We start from the raw sequence: 24117 nt of genomic DNA, 5'->3' as shown, positions 1-24117 counted from the left end.
TAAGAACATAGGGAAACTGCAAGAGGCCGGGTAGCCTACACAGGGCAGCTCCAGAATCCCCCCCACTACTCACGATGGGTGAGGTGTAGTTACAGGGGTTACAGGTAGAGGCTCGATCCTCGTTATACCGGCGGTACTAGGCACGCATCCAGTACCCCGTCACCTTACTGCACCCACACCTTACTGCCACCTGTCGTCCTCGTCCATGTAGCTATCTAGTCTACTCTTAAAACAAGCTATCGTCCCTGCACTAACTATGTGATTGCTGAATCTATTCCATTCCCCCACCACCCTATTACTAAACCAATGCTTGCCTATATCTCTCCTAAATCTATACTTTTCTAATTTAAATCCATTACTGCGAGTTCTATCCTGCTGGCTAATTCTCAGTACTTTACTTATATTGTTGTAACCCTTGACCCATTTGAATACTTCTAACAGATCTCCCCGCACTCTTCGTCTCTCTAGTGAATGTAAGTTTAGATGTTTCAGCCTATTTTGATATGGGAGGTTCCTCAGCCCCTGAATCATCTTGGTCATCCTCCTCTGAACTGATTCTAGCAAGTTGATGTTCATTCTGTAGAGGCAGCTCCTTTGATCATAAGCTCCCGTGTATCTAACCCCACCTAATATCGCTGTCCATGAACTTATCTAATCTATTTTTGAATGTGACTATTGTATTGGCACTCACCACGTGACTGCTAAGCCTATTCCACTCGTCCACCACCCTGTTTGTAAACCAATTTTTGCCTGTGTCCCTGTTGAATCTGAATTTATTCAGTTTAAACCCATTACTTCGTGTCCTACCCGGTTCTCTTCCCCCCAAAAAATTATGAATGTCTCCCTTATTAAAGCCCTTCAGAAATAGTACTCCTCCTTGATCCTTGGGTATGATCAGGTCTTTTCTATATCACAAAATTATAGTGTCCTGAAGGTGGGTGTGGTCACGTCCATAGTAAAGTTTTGCCATGGCCTCTACCCACGTCTCCAGCAAGCATGGTCGTCACAGTGTCTCTAACAGGGATCCGTGGATGACCTTTCTTCACTTATACTGGACGACCTGCGCCTTAGGAAACCTTCGTATGGGGGGCAGAAAGGTACGTAACGGAGCCACTTCGTTCTGGAATAATAAAAAAATCATGATTACATTTATAGTTACGATACATACATATTTAGTCAGGTATGGCAATCTGCAAAATCTGCACACAGTTTCGAATATGATCCATGTAACTCTACTCGTTATAATGTTGGGATATACACGGTTAAAAATTGCACTTCACTTCCATGTTTGTTTCCATCACCCACCTTACATCACACATACGAGAGACCGTCAATGCCGAGATACCATTTCTCTCCACACAGAAATAAATCTAAATCAGCCGCATTCAAGAGGTCTTTCGTATTGATAGTTTAGCTCGTGTACTAGAAGGCCTTGACTGTGCCCACCACTGTCTATTGGTGAAGAAGTGATACCCCAGTCAGTGGCCTCCTGCTCTAATATTAAGATGTAACCCATAGAGTAAAGTCTTGGCATAGTATACAGGGACCAACTTACCTGTTTACTAGTTTCATTCCGAAGGGGAAGTCATAGGGCGATACAGATGAAACGGATTCTGACGGAGATGGTGCAGCTTTGGGGGAGTCGGTGTGTATCTTATCCACATCAGAGCTGAGTCTTTTCCACTTAAGAATGCCACGCTCCTCGTCAGTGCCTGCAGGAGGATAGATAATGTTTGAAATTTATCAGACAGGAAACTGAAGAACACAATGACGATGCCGGTGATGATGAGGAGGGAAAGGAAAGGAAGGAGAAGGAGGAACAGAACGATGAGAAGGATAAAAAAAAATCAGAGAATAGCCGTGAGTATGAAGAGAAGGACCTGAAGGGAAATGTGTAAGGGAAGTTCAGACTCACCTGGGATCGTGTTATCGAGAAGCAGACCAATCATGCCGCCGAGGAACATGGAGGTCTGAAGCAGCACAACGATGGTCTGGTCCAGCAGCGCAAAGCCGGTCTGTATGGCTGTCGGGTTAGCCTCCAGCCACTAAGAGAGAGAAAAGCGAAGGGTCACGATCAAGTACTATTCTTTATCTGCGTAGTAACTCTCATAACTTAAGATTGCAGATACAGACACACCAGCTGGCAACTCTGAAACTGTCTGAACTATCTGGAACGATCTGGCACCTCTGGAACTATATATCTGGCACCTTTGAAACTATTGGAACTATCTGGAACGATCTGGCACCTCTGGAACTATATATCTGGCACCTTTGAAACTACTGGAACTATCTGGAACGATCTGGCACCTTTGAAACTATTGGAACTATCTGGAACGATCTGGCACCTCTGGAACTATATATCTGGCACCTTTGAAACTATTGGAACTATCTGGAACGATCTGGCACCTCTGGAACTATATATCTGGCACCTTTGAAACTACTGGAACTATATATCTGGCACCTTTGAAACTACTGGAACTATCTGGAACGATCTGGCACCTCTGGAACTATATATCTGGCACCTTTGAAACTACTGGAACTATCTGGAACTTCTGAAATGATTTGGAACTATCTGGAACTTCTGAAATGATTTGGAACTATCTGGAACTTCTGAAATGATTTGGAACTATCTGGAACTTCTGAAATGATTTGGAACTATCTGGAACTGAAATGATTTGGAACTATCTGGAACTTCAAATGATTTGGAACTATCTGGAACTTCTGAAATGATTTGGAACTATCTGGAACTTCTGAAATGATTTGGAACTATCTGGAACTTCTGAAATGATTTGGAACTATCTGGAACTTCTGAAATGATTTGGAACTATCTGGAACTTCTGAAATGATTTGGAACTATCTGGAACTTCTGAAATGATTTGGAACTATCTGGAACTTCTGAAATGATTTGGAACTATCTGGAACTTCTGAAATGATTTGGAACTATCTGGAACTGTCTTATCTAAATCTGATGGTCATTATTTTTTGTCTCTTCCTCTATTCCCTGCACGGAAGTAACGTTATTACCTTTTCTTTTTATATATATCTTGAATTTCGTCCTTGGTCTAACTATAACGTTAATAAAAACAACTAAACAACCATATTGATTAAAAAAGATTCTTTGTTAGTTATTCCCTTCACTTTTGGAAACGAAATTAAGTACAATTATTTATTCGCAAAGTAACTATTTCTCAAAACAATTCTTCGTCAGTCCTTCTCTTCACCTTTGGAAACGAGATCCCGAAGAAGATGGAGAAACCGAGGATGAATAGGTTTCTGGAGGAGGACAGGTCGACGTACTGCAGCGTGGAGAGGCCGACGGCGGTGATCATGGAGAACTTGACGAAGAAGACGCCCGCTATGACCGGCCCGGGGATAGTGACGAACGTGGCGCCCACCTTGGCCAGCACCCCGCAGACCACCATGATAAGGCCGCTGTACTGGATCACGCGACGGCTCACCACCTGTTGGAAGGCCAGGAAAACCGTGTCAGCCGTACGGTGTGATGAAAGGCACTGAAAGACAGATAAGTAGGCTAGGTCGCTCCGTTTCTTGATCTTTTCAATTCATCTCAATCCCCTCCTCTCTTTCTCCTTCTCCTTCTCCTTCTCTCTCACCGCCTTACGGGGTAATGTAAGGCACTGAAATAATAGATAGATAGGCCTGGTCGCTCTGTTTCTGGATCTTTATACTTCACCTCAATCTCCTCGCGCTCTTTCTCGTTCTCTCTCATCGCTATCACTTTCATTTTCTCTTTCTCGGCGTCTCAAGTGTTTAGGAGCTGGTGAACAGGCAGCGCATAGTGTCCCCCATCCCTCCCTCTCTACCTGATTCGTCTCTTATGATAATAATAATAACAACATTAGGTGCGTGTATAATAGGTAGTGCCGGTGTAGTTTCAGCAGAATCTCGATTTAATCAGTCCCGAACATAAAGTGGGGGGCACCTAGGTGAGTACCGGATTCTCATGGGGGGCACGTATCTCGACCCCCCCCCCCCCCCCCCCGCGTATCTACCAAGATCGAGGCAAAGAGAGCTTGGCCTTACCTTGGTGATTGAGAGGATGCCGATGTTGCCCGAGTAGGAGGTGGTGCCACTCCCGGTGCCGAAGAGCCCCGCCAACAGACACCCGATGCCCTCCACGCCGATGCCCCGGTTGATGGCGTGGGGAGGAGGCTGTTTGGCGCCTACAGGAAAAATAAATAAAATAGTCTTGCTAAACAAACACCTTCCTTACCGCCAGTGATGACAGTTACAAAAGCTACAGAATGAGCACTACAAAATGCTGATAAACAAACACCTTCCTTAATGCTAGTGATCGCAGTTCAGGAAGACAGAGAAGGAAAGCAAGAAAAAAAACATGATAAAGCAACAGCCAATACGTATGGTTGTGTAAGGATTGGGGAAGGATCGTATTTTATTACCCCGAGTTTTACGCATTTTTGTTATATATGTTTTGATTTGTTTTATTATATCTATGTTTTTTTATGTGTGAAAGGTATACTCTTGATAATTGATATAACACTTAAAAAAGAAAAAATGGAACAAACGTGTCTATCCTGCATAACAAGAAAATTACTTGACCTCATTAAACCTCTTTAGTTTCATGGTGCTCCCTACGTGTATGCCAATAATTGTGTAAGTATCCTGCATTTGCTCCTAAATTGTAGTCTCTATGTGCAGTCCCTTGGGTATTATTTTATTTTCTTCCCAGTCTCACAGCGGTACTTCTCACTCTTTTACCGTCCCTTGTGCCTGCCCCCTACCATCATACCTCTTTAGTTTCATGGTGCTACCTACATATGTCAGTAATTGTTCAATCACACTATGTACTGCCCGGAGGTTAGGATGGCAGGTTCCTCCTTTCTCCTTTATTGTATACCTACAACAATAAACTATCAGTTAATCAATCAATTACTTGACCTCTCTTTCGGCCACATATCTATAATTTCTTTTATAGGAGCAGTGATAAGCGGGCTTTTTGTGGTTCTCTTTTTTTTGCCGTTGACCTGCTTTGCTGTGAAAAAAAAAGATTGATGTTATCTGTTGGGATATCGGTCGTCGCGCACCAACTCACCGGCAACCTTGGCGCAGGCGTAGTAATCCCCGACACTTTCGATGATGGAGGCGAAGACTGCCGCCATCATGCCTATGGAGCCTGCGATGTTGGGAGACGGAGGCCCCCACTGACCTGCCGAGGGAGGGCTGGCTATTACACACACACACACACACACACACACACACACACACACACACACACACACACACACACACACACACACACACACTCAGAGGAGCTTATCAGGACACCTCTCCTCCCGAAACTGACCTCTCTTTCGGCCACTCCTCTTAACTCTTTTCATTGGAGCAGTGATTTGTGGGCTTTGTTTCATTATTGTTTTCTTTTATTGCCCTTGAGCTGTTTCCTTTACTGTAAAACACACACACACACACGCACACACACACACACACACACACACACACACATTTGATAAGGCTTTGGTAGAGGTTGTGTTAGTATTTCCATGGGTAGTTATATGAGCCTGGTGATAGTTTGACAAGGCTTCTGTACCATGGACATGAAATACACTCATGAGAACCCGACTAATCTCCTTTGCGGCCTTTGGTGTGAGAGTCAAAAGCACCTGAGAATACCGTTTACCGTTGTTTACCGTTTACCGTTGTTTACCGTTTACCGTTGATGAGGTTTCAGGCCTTGTTCCGCCGCTGGTGCAGTGCTTTACGAGGCCAGAGGCTAAGTTCCTTGATCGTCATTGCAACATGTATTAATATTTAATCAATAACTAAAAGGAAAGAATTGATAAAAGCAGGAATGTATACAGACTGCCACCACCAAATCTCAAAGTTTATGAATACTCTAACTAGAAAAAAAAGAAAAAAGTAATACCAGGTGAATGAAGTGAGAAGTACATACCTGGATAGGGGAACCGAACCCAAGGTGTGGAACTGATGAGCTGCCCGGCGAGGTCTGTTCTGGCGCCGGAGTCCGCAGGCAACGCGTCCGTCAGCGTGAGGATGCCGCAGAGACCCCACGTGATGACGATAGCGAGGAGGAGCTGGCGGGGGGCATCATCGTCATTAGCTTAGTTATCATTTCTATCACCTGCTTGCATAATCATCATCAGCAGCAATACTGAGTCATTTCATCAGGGTAACTATCACATCTGGTCATCTGTATCATTTTTTCGCATCATTATTATTATTATCATTATCATCAATATTCAGTCATTTCATCAAGGTAATTATATGATGCACGTCTTGTTATCTCTATCATCATCATCATCAATATTCAGCCATTTTAACAGGGGAATTAAAATGTTCGTCTGGCTATCTCTACTATCACCTTCCTCACGTCACTATCATCATCATTATCATTTCATCTTCAGTCATTTCAACATTCATGCACCATCACTTCACCTTCCTACACCATTATCATCCTCATCAGTCTGTCATATTCAATCATTTCATCAGGGTAACTAAAACGTACTTCTGGCTATCTCCTCTATATCCCATCATCATCAACATCATAATCATCATTCAACATTCAGTCATTTCATCAGAGCAACTAAAAAGGACACATCACTCACGGAAAGGGTTTTGAAGGGCTGGCACGGGATGGAGTAGAAGCCTTGGCCCCTCTTGTACATCGGGAAGGGTATTACGATCTCACACATGTGCTGGGAGAACACCGTGGTAAGGACGATCACCCTGGAAATGAGGTAAAAAAGTATGATTTCAAGTTTTCTGGTTACCATAAAGCATTACGATATTTATAAAGCTGAAATATTATTGACTCTTTGTTCTTATCTCCAAACGTTTTAGCTATCACATATCTATCTATCTATCTATCCAGGAACGCCAGAAGGACAGGAGCAGCGTTGCCAATTATCGTACTCATGGCATTGCATTTTCGTAATTTCTGACCGGTGACTATAGCAAAAACAAACAGACAATCATCAATAAATAGGAGTTTTAACGCTAACTACAATTTTCTATCGTTGTTTGTGAAGGTACGAGAGTTTGAGGCTCAAAAGTAATAAAGACGATGTGGTGAATACGATAATCTGGCAACGCTGGACAGGAGCTCACATGAGGGTGATGCCCCAGTGCTCGGAGCCCTTGAGGGAGGCCACGTCGAAGAGGGAGAGGCCCACCAGCGTCACGGTCGGCACCACAGTCAAGGGCGTGATCCAGCGTAGCAGCACTCCGATCAAGCCTGCCGCAAAGCACAAGGTTATTAGTGAGGTTGGTAGCAAAACACAAGACTTCCTAATGTTGGTAACACAGTAGAGTAGAGGGTCGGTCGCAAAATACAAGATTGTTACTTCGGTTGGTAGCTCAGCGTGACTAGATCGTTACTATGGTTGGTAGCGCAGCAGAAGGTTGTTACTAATGTTGATAGCAAAATTACAAGGTTTTTACTGAGGTAAGTATTTTCAGACGCTTTCGGCTCTCACAATAAATATTTCCAAAGGCCACCAAGGAGATTATGCGAGTTCTGATGAGTATTTTTTTCATGTCCGAAGGAAACTGCAGAGGAAGGGAAGAAGGAAGGAAAAGGAAAAAAAGAAGAAAAAGACCGTGTTGCAGAAGCCTTGTCAAACTATCACTAGGCTCATAAAACTACCCATAACAAACTCTACGAAAGCCTTATCGAATATAGGTGTGTAGGTCCGAGAAACCAACGGCTACTTCTAAACTGATCATCGCATTCGTTATATTCTAAACTCTCCGTATTCTCAGATGCTTTCGGCTCTCACAGCAACTATTTCCAATGGCCACACAGAAGATTTAGTCGGGTTCTCATGGGCGTTTTTTTTATGTTCATATTGCAAAAGCCTTATCATACTATTCACTAGCCTCATAAAGCTAACCATGGATATGCCCTTAACCTCTACGAAAGCCGTATGAGATGTCGGTGTGCAATCCCTGAATAGGTGTTTGAGAATATGAGGTGAGCAACACTTTGCTGCAGTACACACTTTAGAATATGTTCACATACTCGTCCAGATCATTTTAACTCCCTGCTTCTCGTATCGGCAATAAAACTCCTCGGTCATGTCTTTAATCTTTACTCTGACATTAGTTGATTTTTTATGCCCCAAATTAGAGTTTCGGAGTTTTTTTTTTATAAGATATATCCCCTAGTATCACTAGGGGAGCGGGCCTTTGTCCGAAGACGGCCCGTTAAGAGAGAAAATATTGCTCTCTCCCTGCACGAGGGAGCACGGGCCTTTGCCAAAGGCGGCCCGTAGCAGGATGCCGACAGACCGACTCTATCGGCGATCGAAATCTAGCCGACCAAGTCGGTCTGTCGACGAGGACTGGCGTGTCTGTCCCGAAGTACCCGTTTCTAGCCCCAACTCTAATCCCCCCACCCCCACCCATCCTGCTTATTCTCCACTACGCTTCTGCTGCACCATGAATGTAAAAAACTCTCATGAGAAATAAAAAGTGGCTGTAAGGCGACTCACCTGTGAAGCCCACCACCACCTGCATGATGGCGGAGAGTGTGATGGCTCCCTGCACCTCCCGCATGCGGACCTGCCACAGCTCCTGCCGCTCGTAGGCCGTCATGTTGCCCAGGGAGATGCTGTCGCAGGGCCGAAACGACGTGTTTATCAGGACGATGATGGGCACCACGTAGGCAAAATTCCCGCCCTGGATGATTGGCAGCCTGCAGAGAAACGAGATAGATAGATAGATAGATAGATAGGTATATATATATATATATATATATATATATATATATATATATATATATATATATATACATATATACATATATATATATATATATATATATATATATATATATATATATATATATATATATATATATATATATATATATATATATATATATATATATATATATATATATATATATATATATATATATATATAGAGAGAGAGAGAGAGAGAGAGAGAGAGAAAGAGAGAGAGACTTATTTTAATATGAATCTTAACCTATACTAAGAAAGAACATAACATAGATATTAGGGCATAAAAACATTTTAAAGTCTTATGTTCATGAATTCCCCGGCAGTCGGCGTGCTGCCCAATCAGCTGTTCAACCTCCCTTTCGGGCTGGTCGATAAATGAGTATACCTGGGAAGCTGTGGTAACCTAGGTGTCACACGTACTGGTTCTATATATTCCCACCACAGACTCAAAGGCCAATGAGATGGAGATGAGAACCGAGGCCACGCGCAGCTAAATCGTGTCAATAACTTTATCTTTACCTTTTACACTAGCGCTTTCCATGTTTGTGAAAAGCCAAGGTCATCTACACCTAACAATACTGTAAAGTGTGAGTGACGGGATTAAATGTTGCTCTTTGTCTGATCATTATCTCCTGGGTGAGGACAACAGTCGCTGTTGTTCAGTGTTTTCAATCACCTGGGGAGGCGGTGGCTGAGTCGACAGAATGACGGTGCCGCGTTTAGGAGGACGCGAGTTCAATCCCCGACCGGTGCCACCAAGCTGGGATTTTTCAGCCGCCGCCGAGTGGCTTAAACACTACCCACATGCTGTCCAGAAGACCACCTATCAACCCGGACTCTAGATTCTAGGATTAAAAATGAGCTCCGGGAGGGCAGCATGAGCCAATGCAAGATGGCGCCACTATAAACACTCGCCTGCGCCAGAACGGGCTGGGCCGACCATCAGGCCCCACCGGGAAGAAGCCTACCGGCGCAATTGACCGCGACGTAAAAAAAAAGAAAGAAAAAAAATAACTGAATGAATTCACCACAACACACCAACGTGCGTTGTTTATCAACATCAAGATGAAGATCAAGAACGGTATTGAGAGATCACGGACACAGGCCATTGTGGAATACCAGACGACTGTATAAACTGTTCCCGGAGTTAATAGTTGAGGGCGATGCGACGATGCAATCTCTGTGTTACTTACCGCGTCAGTTCCTCAACTTTCTTCTCAAGGATGTGTCTGCAACCACCACCTGAACAACATTTGCATAATTGTAGTGTTGCCGTTCACCTGCTTGGCCCCGTTATGCTGACTTGGCGACAGAACTAATTATTTTTATCGTCCCTCGCTCCCACAGTTCCTCTCAAGCCCACCCAGCCCGTGTACTTCCCAGCCCTTCTGTGGCCCCCCAAAGGGACTGTTTGATGTACGTATTCGTTGTTGTTGTGGTCAATAATATATTTGAATCTGAATCTGAAATATCTGAATTCGTAGAGTTCAGTTTGATCCTGAGCCCCATATTCTCAAACGCTTCGACGCCTTAGTAAATCTGTTTTAAAAGTCTCTCGTAGAGGTTGTAGGGATTTCCATAGATAGTTTCATGCCCGTGGTGGTAGTTGGACAAGGTTTCTACGCCATAATCGTGAAAAAAACACTCATGATAACATAACTGGTCTTGTTTTTCGTCTTGTAAAGAGTCGCAGCGAGAGTTTGAAGTGTTTGAGAATGCGAACCCTGGACCGGACAGCTTAGGTCTGGGCCTGGGGCATTCACACATTCGCTGTCCATCTGCCATTAGTTCAATGCGTGATATGACCTGCCCAAGTTCATTTCTTATCAAAATATCTTCAATCTTTCTCCATTTTCTAATCCATGATCCTTTAATCTTTAGCGACTTCGGTCAAGAGACGCACCACTGGGCACCATGGGCCAAGGAAGAAGCAAGAAATATACATCACGACAGTCACTATAAATAAAATTAGCCTGCGGAACCAACGGGGTGGGGCCGTCTATGGGGTCCTTTAAGAGAGCCTGTCAGCGCTATAGGCAATAATTAAAATAAGAACACCCCCTCTGGAGATCCAACAAAAGTACAAGTTATATCTCTCATTTTCTGAAGACTTTTATTTTCATGCTGTCCTCACCTGACGCCTATGGTGGACTGCAGGAGGGTGACGAGGCCGGACACGAAGATGATGGAGGAGACGAGGGCGCCGCGGGCCGGGTCCTCCTCGCCGATGCAGAGGAAAGAGGAGAGGATGATGGGCTTGGCGATGGTGCTGCCGATCATGGCCAGGTAATGCTGAGGCAGAGAGGAAAGATTGGTGAAAAGTTTGTTTTGCAGACTGCACTCCCCTTCCCCTGCCCTTTTCTCTTCCTCTTTCCCTTTACAATCTCCTCCCTCTTCCCATTTTCTTTCCCTTTACCAATCTCTTACCCCTTCCCATTCTCTTTAACCTTCCCCTCCTCCTACCCTTTCTCCTTCTCCTACCCCTTCCACTTCTCCTGCCCCTTCCCCTTCCCTTTCACCTTATCATTTTCTTTCTTTTTACCCTCCTCTTCCCATTTTCCTTTCCCTTCCCCTTATCATTTTCCTCTCCCTTCCCCTTCCCCTTCCCATCCTCCTTTCCCTTTTCCCCTTCTCCTTCCCTTTCTCCTTCTCCTTCCCCTTCTCCTTCCCATTATCCTTCCCCTTCCCATTGTCCTCCCCCTCCCCTTCCCCTCCCCCCCTTTCCTTCCTCTTCCTCACGACAAACAGTTGACACCGTGACAACGAGACTTCCTCTAAATTCTAGCTGGGTCTCCTGGGCTCCTTTGCCCAAATGCAAGATCTTTACATTTCTTTACGTGTGTGTGTGTGTGTGTGTGATGGATCGAACCCGCGACCGACGAGACGGGAGAGCCACGCCTTAACCAATCGGCCAAAGAGGTACCCCCCCTCGCAGAGTGAGTTATGGGAGGCTCACCCATCAGGCAAGTCGCTTCACTACACGGCTCCCCATTCTTATGTAGATTAATTTGTGTGTTGAGATTTTCCATTTTCTATGAACTTCGGAGAGCATGGGCCATCACTCTACCTGTTACCCCTTGGGGAGACACCGCAGAATCACAGGAGAGGATGCCCACCGCCTTGACACCAGTGAAACGCCAGAATTTACTCTTTTCTACACTCACACACGACCACAGCGTGCAACGAAACACACGAGAAATTAATCCAGACAAGGAAAGGTTTTGCTGGCGCCGGGGATCGAACCCGCGACCAGCAAGACGGGAGAGCCACGCCTAACTAGTCGGCCAAAGAGGTACCCCCCCTCGCAGAGTGAGTTATGGGAGGCTCGCCCATCAGGCAAGTCGCTGCACTACGCCTAGACACACCAATACTACAGGCTACGTGGGTGACAAACTGCCCAAACTCCGACAGAGGTTAAGCATGAGACCAGTCATTCATTGGTACATTCAGACGGATTCTGATGCAACTGTAGCGAAGTATAGCAGCGTAATTTTTTTTTTTTTTTTTTTTTTTTTTACAGCAAAGGAGACAGCTCAAGGGCACAAAAAAGTAAACATTAATAAAAAAAAAAGCCCGCTACTCGCTGCTTCTAAAAAGAATCCAAAGAGGTGGCCGAAAGATAGGTCAGTTTCGGGAGGAGAGGTGGGATGGTGACACAAATTATCTGTCATTTAAACTTTCAGAGCTCACTCAGCGCTGGCTTTCAGGTGGCCGTTAAAGGGACGCAAGTGTGCTCATTTTCATGGTATGGCCATAAGAAGGGAGGGGGGAAGGGAGGAGCGTGCGTGTGTTTGAAAAGCAGTGCGAACTTCGGGTCACGGCGTCACATGATATCTACATAATTTTGAGGCGAGTTCGCTTACTAAGTGACCTTATGAAAACGTTACGAGGTCAGATGATGAAAAAACAGTCTCTTTCCCCCCTCCGCCTCACAGTAGCTAGCTGTGCTAACTCTATACAAAGACCACGTCCATCCCTTTAATATGACATATATATCTCATGATAATCTTGCTTCCCTCACTACAATGCATCTATATTTCCTGTCTGCTGCTCCTCTGAATTTGATGACTGCAAGCCTCCATGTCTCCCGCTGCTTCGCCGCAGACAATATTTTATTCTAGCTCACCCCTCATGCTCTCCATATTGCTAATGTAAGAGTTACACATAATTTAATGCATGGGTTAACCAATATCTTTATCTTTTTTTACCCGTTTCACTGAACAGTCTGCCTTCGTCTGGACTTCGCCCTTCCTGCGACTTGAACACTTTCAAGAAGGGTGTCAAGAAAACTTTCCAAACGAATTTAATATTCTTTTTAATATTTTTTTTCCTTTCCTTTGTTTGTGAAACCAATCCTTTGCGTTTCTTTGTTTGCTTGTTTTGTCCTTGAGTTGCCTCCTCTGCTGGTACAGAAATCCTTGTCCATGCCAAGGACAGCAGGGGAACAAAGTGATGTTTCCACTCACATAATATCTACAACTATTCCTATTCTTGCTTACAGCCACAACTGACGACTAACATTGTTTGGATTATTCTGGGTGCATTGATTTTTTCATAACATTTCAGTAATTTTTCCCCTTACCTGGAAGCCATAGAGGAGGGAGAGGTACCAAGGCGGGTCGTCCTCCAGGCCAAAGAGCAGGTCTGAGGGCGGGTCGGTAGGCCGACGTTGCGAGCCCGACTCGAGCCCCGCCACCAGCACCTCGTCCACGGCCCGCTCGCCCTCAGGCCCTTTGGGAGCCATTGGCAGACTTGAGGTGTTTCCTGGGAAAAGGACAGACGAGTGAGCGGTGGCCTTGGCACCTCTGATTGAACAGTTACAATTCTCTCGTCCCATCCTATATTTTTCGTAGAAGGTATTTGACTCGCAGCAGGCATCGCCTCGAGTTATACCAATGTCAAATTCATTGGTATACATAATTTTATATAAGACATAGATAGAGGGGAATAACAGCTAACAAATCAGCACCTCACCAGTAGTGTTAAGAATATAAAGAGGAATCCTTCAATCCCGGCACGAGCCGTACAACGTGTGACGCGCGGCCTCTCGGAGCAGAGCGGGGGAAGCGCTACCGCTGTGATGGCAGGTGCCACAGGAGTGAGGCGCCGAGCTGCTGTGGAAGTGCTGCAGCCCTACAGTCTCTCTCTCTCTCTCTCTCTCTCTCTCTCTCTCCACTCAGCAGTGAATGGGCACCGAGTTTCAGTCGGGGGTTGTGTCCAATGCCCAGAAATCCATCACTTGTGAGACATCTCATTCGGGGAAGGCTTTCTTGCTCAGGAATACTGTAGCCTACTACGTATATAGCTGGCGATCGCGAGTCTGTCAGGTGATCAAACTATAATGAATGACACACACACACACACACACACACACACACACATACACACTATAATAATAATGTTTATTATCAAAATATAATATGAACAGATTTATCAATACTCATCATTTTAATCATGTGAAAAACGTAGGCGATGCAATCACGATATCCAGCGGCTACAACTGGATGTTAAAAAAGGTGCTTCCTGCCCTTGCTTTCTTACTTATCTGGAAGCCGATGACTCCGACACGTTCAAGGAAACTCATGTATCAAAAAAAAAAAAAAAATCATGAGCAGAAGAGAATAAAACTCACCAGGGTTAGAAGAGGCAAGACGACCTACCAAAAATTTATACATGCAAATATTTTTCCATCTGAAACAGACTCTTTTTGGCCTTTCATTCTATTTTCCTTTCAGGAGCAGTACATAGCGGGATTTTTGTCGTTGTTTCTTTATGTTTTGCCCTTTTGCTGGTTCCTCTGTTGTTAAAAAGAAGAAAAAATGGAGCCGTTACGAAGACAATCCCGCAACGTTTGTTTTTCAATGTTTTGTTTTCCTTCCTCGAGCAGCCGATGCGAGGCAATAGCGTATAATCCACTTATTCCTTTTACGTCGTTTATTAATACTGAAGTGTCTCCTACCATTGTGGACACGGCAGGCCAAGGATCGAGTAGTGCGTGCTGGGCGTCAAAGCGCCGCGGATTTTCTTTTACTTCCTGTGTTGTGCTTTCAAGTGTCGCGTGCCTGAGCCGTGTCGTGCCGTGCTCGCGAGGGTAATCCCGGGTGCTTGTGTGGCCCAGCGTGGCAGAGGTAGCCGCGTGTCACCCTAGAGACAAGCTCAAACGAGGCCGCCGGGAAAGATTCAAAGGTTAGTGGCGCAGTGTGATGGCGTAGCGAGGCGTTCAGCAGGGGGAACCTGGCGGGGTAGCTAAACACCGATTTTCTGTATGTTTTTTTTTTTTTTTCTTTCACAGGAGCTGCTGATACAAAGGCCTGGCTGGGATAAATCTCAAGCCACCTGTGATATCAAGATAAAGATCAAGGCAAGCGCCGTTCAGGGGTATTCTGATGCCTCAGCTTTGCCACTGCCTAGTGTTCATGGTATCTGTAAGTGATTTATGCACAAATGAATGACTTTCTTTACACACCCTCACAACCTAGTCTGACACTCATTCTGGGGTTTTCCTGTTGGTGCTGTGCTACTCATGGAAGAAGTTTTACATATAGGTGATGATACTCTTGGGAGGTTTAGGTAGTTATCAGTTTACACTTTTCTCTGCAAGATGTTTTTGAAATGTTCACCTTTCTTTATAACCACCTCCTGTGGAAATGGCTAAAGAGTGGTGGGGGTGAAAGAGGGAAGACCCCTGGCCTGGGTTAGAAGGTGGTGTTAGGTTTGGTTTTAAGGAGAAAGGGGCAAAGAACCCAGCCCCCACAATAAGGGGGAGCTGGATCCTAATGCGCAGGGCACCTTTCAGGTGCATAACTTGCATATTTGGGTTGGCTGTTGGGGGACAGGGGAGCAGAGTATGCAGGGGAGGGAAGTGAATCAAGTGTAATGGTTAGTGTTGGTGTGTTGTAGTGACAAGTGAATGTGTATTTGTTTTCTAAATGAGTCTGTTGTACCGCAGTACAATGGGGATGTAGAACAGGTCTTCATATTTCAGTGTGTGTAATAAGTGAGGACTATAAGTGACTTGGCTCCCACAGTACAATGGTTGAGGTCAAGGGCTTGGCCACAGCCTCAATTATTTTTTGCTAACACCCATCAAGATGGTTACATGGCATTTTGATTCACAGATTTGCCTTTGCAGGAAATAGGGTCACTGATTAATTACTATGATGTTTATTAATATCATAATTATTGTTTTCAATTGATTGTCATTGTTGTTATTCCCATTATCAGCACTAATATTAGCCTTATATGTATTGCCATCATCTGTCCGTCTCTCACAACATGCAGACATATATCAGGTCATGTTAGGTTAAAGTGATGATCATTTGTCGGGGTCACCAACAACTCCAAATGTGTTGTCAGGCATTTGATCATAGCAACCACAGTTAGGAAAAAAACACCTTGAGGTTGTGTGCTGCATCAGGAACATTAATGCAGGAAAAGTTTTTTCTTCCTTGATTAGTTTTCTGACTGTAATTTCCTGCCTTCAAGGATTCAGGTTACTGTTTATTTTCCAGATCATGTAGTGTTGTTGGCAGAAAGTAATAGGATACTTTAGATGACTGTGTATGAAATATGACAGTGAGTGCTAGGGGAGAAACAAATGACAGATTAACCTAAATTGTAATGGAAGCAGCACTAGAGGTAGGAGGAGAGGCACCGATGAAAAGTGGCAGTAAACTAAACAAGAAAACAAAAAATCTCTTGTACATCTCCCTATAGTCTTCATCTTATAATCCATATTCTTTCCCTGTGGTCCCATCTTTTACATCACCTCTTTTGCTTCCTCACACTACTTGCTAATAACTTGCCATCATCTGCAAAAAGAGAGTGATGCCATCCTGAATGCCTTGTCTTTATAGTCCTTATCTAACTCTTCTAATTCCTGTATTATTCTTTATGTTAGGTACCAGTTTGAAAGAGTGAAGCCTAGTCAACGTCTTATCCCATTGATTACTCCCATTTCTAGCTCTTCTTTGCCTGCCTATACCTTAATCCCATCCCCTACTTATTCTCCTGTCATGAAACTAATTTTTGGATTCATCATGTTCTAAAGAATCTAAGCTAAGTTTTTATCTTTTAACTCTATCATATGACTTAGCAAAGCTTACTGAAATTACTACCATACCTAGTAATACTTTTCTCATCTCATATAATCTTTCCGTACAGTATCTTGCCTTCCTGTGTGTCTTTTCCTAATCCATTTGTTCTAATACATTCTACTAAGGTACATTGGTGAGTGCTATTGCTCTTAACCCTTAGACAGCAGCAGTATTTGAAGAGTATAGGTCCCCCAAAATGTATCGTCTAAATATAGTCACTGCCGACCTTAGGACCGTAGCATAAATATAGTTATGCCACATAACAGATGTTTTAACTTTTGTCTATATATAGGTTCTATCTCAATCTGGAAGTGTTCTTATATTTCTGCCGCCGTCTGAAGGTTTATTTTCTAGTCTTGCTTCTTGTCTTGACCGTTCTTCCGTCTCTCGTTCTTTTTTCTTTTGTCGGAGCAGCATCTCGCGTGCTTTTTTGTTGCTGTTTTTTGTTTTTTTGCCCTTGAGCTGCCTCCCTTGGTGTACAAAAGTAAAAAAAGTCTTTGGTTTACTCATTTCTGGTTTCATAACTTTCCTTGAGTCCCCCCCTCCCTCCCCCCTTCCACCTATTATACTTTCTTTTACTCACACTACCCTCTGATCTTTTAACTAACACTTCCATCAACAATCTACTCTTTGCAAATTCCTTATAAAATTCTGGTATTATATTATCCCAAATGATTTTTTTTATTCCTCTTTCTATTCATACATTTAGTCAATTTTTCGTTTTTTTCATTTGCACTTTCTTCCCCCAAGTAGATAAATCGTCCTCCCACCCTTCCTTATAAAAAAAAAAAATGGTATTTGTTTCTCTGTTCCAACTGCTTTTTTTTATATTTCTTTCTATTCATACATTGTCACTTTTTTTTCCATTTATGCTCTCTCCCTCCAAGTCAATAAATCCCTCCTTCCACCCTTCCTTATATAAATCTGGTATTATTTTATCTGTTCCAACTGCCTTTGTAATCTTCATTCTATTCAAACATCTAGTCAGCTTCTTTTTTCATTTATGCTTTCTTCCTCTAAGTAGAAGATTAATCCTCCTTCCACCCTTCTTGCTATTTCTATGTGTTCTCTCACTTTTAGATCACTTGCCTATGGGTCATATATTTCCTTTTCTTTAACTATCTTCACATTCATCATATCCGATCTTATCTGTCACCAATTCATAATCTGTTACTATACACTCTTTTGCCCCTCTCAACTCCATGTAAACTCTCTCCCTTACACTTCTAAAGACTGTCTAACATTATTAAATCTATATGTTTCTCCTCATTGCAAAATCATTTCTTCACCTGCTCCCAACAATATTATTTGCTGTAGGTATCTTCTCAGTCATTCTCAACATCATCAGCTTGGGTTCATTCTCCAGAATTTCACTTCCATTTTTCATTTCTGTTATGGATGGAAATTTTCAAATCACATGAACATCTTTGCTTGTTTCCAGATTTATAAATCACACTTTCCTTTCTTTCTCAGCAACACACTCCAGTCTCTTCTTAATTTTATGCTGCTTCTTTGCTCTGTTTTTATCTCACTCTTAGTTTTGCAGCTACTGGAACATGGCGACTCATATCTCCGTCCACAGTAAGCACCAAAATATGTTCTGCATTGTGACACACCATTTCTGAATTTCTTATTGATGGTTATGTATTAATCAATTTAATTTTTCACTTGTTCATAATTTATGTAGTTGCCAAAATCACTCCATCCCATTCCATTTCCCTGATATTTTTTTGGCCGATTGGGTTTGCATTAACTGTTTGAGCTACATCTATTTTTCTACTTTTTCCATTGTTTTGTTGCTGATTATTGTAACCTATGTGCAGAGGGCGAAGGAATGACGGCAGCACCAAAACGACATTCCTGGCAACACGCGTTCAAAGTTTTGGATATTTATTGATATGGTTAAAGACAAGGGCAAGCATCTACTTATCAATATATTTAGTTTGTCTGATATGTTTGAATCGCTTTCTTACAACGAGAGAAAAAAAAGTGAGAGATCATTGCTATAGTTTGGCTCAGCTAAACCTGCGGTTGTGGGGGATTTCAGCGTGTCTCCTAGCCTGCGATGTAGAAATGTTCTAATATAAGTAAAACCATGGCAAATATGATCAGCAAATATGCATCCACATTTAATCTTAGTATTATAACGTATGAAAGAACAGTTAACTTATTATGGATAAGATATTTATAAGCATATAAAGAAATGTGGCATACATATTTTAGTGTTGCTAAAAAAAAATGCTTTACTTATTATTGAGTTTCCCTTTCGTTTTGAGATGTGTAAGTAGTTTCACAATTATATTTATATTATGTCGTGAAGGAATGTACGTTAAAATAAGCTGACATAAGTAAGAAAAAAAAACATTCAAATTCTCGTGGCGTTACCCACGAGAGAGAGAGAGAGAGAGAGAGAGAGAGAGCCAACGTGGGGTTAAAAACGTGGCAACGCAGTTCTCCTGGTTTATTCCTCACATGACACCTTTTAGCTGCATTTTAATTAAGGTGAGTCTTGTGTTGATTTATACCTTGCCACACCTGACACTACACTTACACCCACCCACTCACACATTTCGTCACCCCCAAACCGCTAACCCTAAATTCCTGCTCTGTACCATCCAACCCATGAGCCCTTTCACCCCTACCACTTTACCCCACCCCCATCACCCTCCCTACATCCCCACCACCCCACTTCCATCCCCTTCCAACCAACACCCTAACACCCCCACCACCACCTATCCTCAACCCCTCGACCCTCCTTCCCTTACACACGCCCCACCTTCCCTTTACCTTCCCCCACTCCCCCACCCTCAACCTGTCAACCTTCAAAACCCAACCCTTTACATTATCCCCCCCCCTTGCCCCCTCTCACCCCCCTACCTCACACTCCCCACCTTTCTCCTACCCCTCTCTATAACCCCTCCTTCCCTTCCCCCTCCACTTTTTCCTTTCTCCTCCTCTTCTGCCTCCTCACACCTCCACTTAGCCACACCCCCCACCTTACCCCTCACCCAGTCCCTCATCCCCCTACCCTATACTTCCCATCCCCCCCTCCACTCCCCTAACCCATCCCCCACTCTCCCCCACCTCTTAAGCCCTTACCATCACTCTCCTCTCCCCCTCCTCCCCCACTTCCTTTCCCCCTAACCCCTACACTCCCTTCTTTACATCCCTGTTGAAGTAGATTTATTATTGAAGATAACTCTTAGGGAATGGTACTCTTCATTGCGCTAAGTGAGGACTGGGAACTGACACACACACACACACACACACACACACACACACACACACACACACACACATAACGCTCCGGTAGCTCTGTGGTAGAGGTCTGCGCTGCCAGGCCTGGCAGGCGGAGCATCAAGCCCTGCTCAGGCCTGGGATTTTTCCACTGACAGGAGCGGTTACTGTTCCCCTTTGAGCAAGGGGGATGGGGTGTGTGGTGTTTGGAGGCCCCGGCAGTACCCAGAGATCGACTTTAACGATCTTGCTCGGGTTGGGAGGGTACTTGATGGCGATGACGAGTCCATCTCGTGATCAGGCCGTGGGGTGAATTACACACACGCAAGGAAAAGCTGGACAAATATTGATATAGATAAACACGGTTGTCGGTCAGGCCCTGTATAATACACACACACACACACACACACACACACACCACCATTTTTTTTCTCCAACTCAGCAAGCGCTTACACTGAGAATTATTTACTAAAGCATGAGACCTTGTGTGTGTGTGTGTGTGTGTGTGTGTGTGTGTGTGTGTGACTGCAGTGTGCATCAGACGGATTATGAAAACTGGACTAAAGCTACCACGTATGTACAAACACTATACCACTCAGCGTCACCAACACAACACGCTGAAAACACACACGTTCAAGGAACAAACAAACGCACCCACACAATCACGAAACTGTACCACATCCCACCACAGTAATGAATAAAACTAAACAAGGTGAACCGCCCAGCAAACTGTATATAACTCTTCTACTGCTTGATCCTGTTTGCCTCTCCTTCCCTCTAACACCTCTTCCCTTTCCTCTAACACCTCTTCCCTTTCCTCTAACACCTCTTCCCTTCCCTCTAACACCTCTTCCCTTCCCTCTAACACTTCTTCCCTTCCCTCTAACACCTCTTCCCTTCCCTCAAACACCTCTTCCCTTCCCTCAAACACCTCTTCCCTTCCCTCAAACACCTCTTCCCTTCCCTCTAACACCTCTTCCCTTCCCTCTAACACCTCTTCCCTTCCCTCAAACACCTCTTCCCTTCCCTCTAACACCTCTTCCCTTCCCTCTAACACCTCTTCCCTTCCCTCTAACACTTCTTCCCTTCCCTCTAACACCTCTTCCCTTCCCTCTAACACTTCTTCCCTTCCCTCTAACACAACTTCCCTTACCTCTAACACTTCTTCCCTTCCCTCTAACACCTCTTCCCTTCCCTCTAACACCTCTTCCCTTCCCTCTAACACTTCTTCCCTTCCCTCTAACACCTCTTCCCTTCCCTCTAACACCTCTTCCCTTTCCTCTAACACCTCTTCCCTTCCCTCTAACACTTCTTCCCTTCCCTCTAACACCTCTTCCCTTCCCTCTAACACCTCTTCCCTTCCCTCTAACACCTCTTCCCTTCCCTCTAACACCTCTTCCCTTCCCTCCAACACTTCTTCCCTTCCCTCTAACACCTCTTCCCTTCCCTCCAACACTTCTTCCCTTCCCTCTAACACCTCTTCCCTTCCCTCTAACACTTCTTCCCTTCCCTCTAACACCTCTTCCCTTCCCTCTAACACTTCTTCCCTTCCCTCTAACACCTCTTCCCTTTCCTCTAACACCTCTTCCCTTCCCTCTAACACTTCTTCCCTTCCCTCTAACACCTCTTCCCTTTCCTCTAACACTTCTTCCCTTCCCTCTAACACCTCTTCCCTTTCCTCTAACACTTCTTCCCTTCCCTCTAACACCTCTTCCCTTCCCTCTAACACTTCTTCCCTTCCCTCTAACACCTCTTCCCTTTCCTCTAACACTTCTTCCCTTCCCTCTAACACCTCTTCCCTTTCCTCTAACACCTCTTCCCTTCCCTCTAACACTTCTTCCCTTCCCTCTAACACTTCTTCCCTTCCCTCTAACACCTCTTCCCTTTCCTCTAACACCTCTTCCCTTCCCTCTAACACTTCTTCCCTTCCCTCTAACACTTCTTCCCTTCCCTCTAACACCTCTTCCCTTCCCTCTAACACCTCTTCCCTTTCCTCTAACGCCTCTTCCCTTCCCTCCAACACTTCTTCCCTTCCCTCTAACACCTCTTCCCTTCCCTCAAACACATCTTCCCTTTCCTCCAACGCTTCTTCCCTTCCCTCAAACACTTCTTCCCTTCCATCTAACACCTCTTCCCTTTCCTCAACACTTCTTCCTTCCTCTAACGCCTCTTCCCTTCCTCAACACTTCTTCCTTCCCTCTAACACCTCTTCCTTCCTCCAACACTTCTTCCCTTCCTCTAACCTCTTCCCTTTCCTCAACACTTCTTCCTTCCCTCTTCTTCTTCCCTTCCCTCCAACACTTCTTCCCTCCCCTCTAACACTTCTTCCCTTTCCTCCAACACTTCTTCCCTTCCCTCCAACACTTCTTCCCTTCCCTCTAACACTTCTTCCCTTTCCTCCAACACTTCTTCCCTTCCCTCTAACACTTCTTCCCTTCCCTCCAACACTTCTTCCCTTCCCTCTAACACTTCTTCCCTTTCCTCCAACACCTCTTCCCTTCCCTCCAACACTTCTTCCCTTCCCTCTAACACCTCTTCCCTTTCCTCCAACACTTCTTCCCTTCCCTCTAACACCTCTTCCCTTCCCTCCAACACTTCTTCCCTTCCCTCTAACACTTCTTCCCTTCCCTCCAACACTTCTTCCCTTCCCTCTAACACCTCTTCCCTTCCCTCTAACACCTCTTCCCTTCCCTCTAACACCTCTTCCCTTCCCTCTAACGCCTCTTCCCTTGCCTCTAACGCCTCTTCCCTTCCTCAACACTTCTTCCTTCCTCTAACACTTCTTCCCTTCCCTCCAACACTTCTTCCCTTCCTCTTCCTCTTCCCTTCCCTAACACCTCTTCCTTCCTCTAACACTTCTTCCTTCCCTCCAACACTTCTTCCCTTCCCTCTAACACCTCTTCCCTTTCCTCTAACACCTCTTCCCTTCCCTCTAACACCTCTTCCCTTTCCTCTAACACCTCTTCCCTTCCCTCTAACACCTCTTCCCTTACCTCTAACACCTCTTCCCTTCCCTCTAACACTTCTTCCCTTCCCTCTAACACCTCTTCCCTTACCTCTAACACCTCTTCCCTTTCCTCTAACACCTCTTCCCTTTCCTCTAACACCTCTTCCCTTCCCTCTAACACCTCTTCCCTTTCCTCTAACACTTCTTCCCTTCCCTCTAACACCTCTTCCCTTTCCTCTAACACCTCTTCCCTTTCCTCTAACACTTCTTCCCTTTCCTCTAACACCTCTTCCCTTCCCTCTAACACCTCTTCCCTTTCCTCTAACACTTCTTCCCTTTCCTCTAACACCTCTTCCCTTTCCTCTAACACTTCTTCCCTTTCCTCTAACACTTCTTCCCTTTCCTCTAACACTTCTTCCCTTTCCTCTAACACTTCTTCCCTTTCCTCTAACACTTCTTCCCTTTCCTCTAACACTTCTTCCCTTCCCTCTAACACCTCTTCCCTTTCCTCTAACACTTCTTCCCTTTCCTCTAACACTTCTTCCCTTCCCTCTAACACCTCTTCCCTTCCCTCTAACACCTCTTCCCTTCCCTCTAACACCTCTTCCCTTCCCTCTAACACCTCTTCCCTTTCCTCTAACACTTCTTCCCTTTCCTCTAACACTTCTTCCCTTTCCTCTAACACTTCTTCCCTTCCCTCTAACACCTCTTCCCTTTCCTCTAACACTTCTTCCCTTCCCTCTAACACCACTTCCCTTCCCTCAACACTTCTTCCTTCCTCTAACACCTCTACCTTCCTCTAACACCTCTTCCCTTCCCTCTAACACCTCTTCCTTCCTCTAACACCTCTTCCCTTCCTCTAACACCTCTTCCCTTCCTCTAACACCTCTTCCTTCCTCTAACACTTCTTCCCTTTCCTCTAACACCTCTTCCCTTCCCTCTAACACCTCTTCCCTTCCCTCTAACACTTCTTCCCTTTCCTCTAACACCTCTTCCCTTTCCTCTAACACTTCTTCCCTTTCCTCTAACACCTCTTCCCTTCCCTCTAACACTTCTTCCCTTTCCTCTAACACCTCTTCCCTTCCCTCTAACA

General features: G+C 44.6%; 1 protein-coding gene across 2 annotated transcripts; it reads right to left on the bottom strand.

Annotated features, from left to right (window-relative positions):
* Positions 1-409: 409 nt before the first annotated feature.
* Positions 410-14072, bottom strand: LOC126995433 (solute carrier family 23 member 1-like). Of its 2 annotated transcripts, XM_050854962.1 has the most exons (13): positions 13719-14072; positions 13327-13508; positions 10879-11036; positions 8493-8695; positions 7108-7234; positions 6606-6726; positions 5933-6074; positions 5075-5188; positions 4045-4184; positions 3222-3461; positions 1916-2045; positions 1556-1712; positions 410-1120 (listed from the first exon to the last, which is right to left on the bottom strand). In XM_050854962.1, exons 2-13 carry the CDS (start codon positions 13486-13488, stop codon positions 1015-1017), a joined length of 1800 nt encoding a protein of 599 aa, XP_050710919.1. In that variant the 5' UTR covers positions 13489-13508; positions 13719-14072; the 3' UTR covers positions 410-1014. The 2 variants fall into 2 exon arrangements, with proteins under 2 accessions (XP_050710919.1, XP_050710918.1); XM_050854961.1 differs by lacking the exon at positions 13719-14072 and having other exon boundaries at positions 13327-13702.
* Positions 14073-24117: the final 10045 nt, after the last annotated feature.

This window comes from Eriocheir sinensis, chromosome 8, assembly GCF_024679095.1.
Source record: "Eriocheir sinensis breed Jianghai 21 chromosome 8, ASM2467909v1, whole genome shotgun sequence".
NCBI lineage: Eukaryota > Metazoa > Arthropoda > Malacostraca > Decapoda > Varunidae > Eriocheir > Eriocheir sinensis.
The sequence above is the reverse complement of the archived record's forward strand: the minus strand, read 5'-3'. Positions and strand labels throughout refer to the sequence as shown.

Excerpts from the sequence above, each read along its gene's own strand:
- LOC126995433 (XM_050854961.1), bottom strand. The coding sequence starts at position 13,662 with ATGTATACCAATGAATTTGACATTGGTATAACTCGAGGCGATGCCTGC. Across the intron at positions 6,075-6,605 it reads AGCCCTTCAAAACCCTTTCC|CTCCTCCTCGCTATCGTCAT; the intron begins GTGAGTGATGTG and ends GCCCCCCGCCAG. Across the intron at positions 3,462-4,044 it reads GCATCCTCTCAATCACCAAG|GTGGTGAGCCGTCGCGTGAT; the intron begins GTAAGGCCAAGC and ends GCCTTCCAACAG.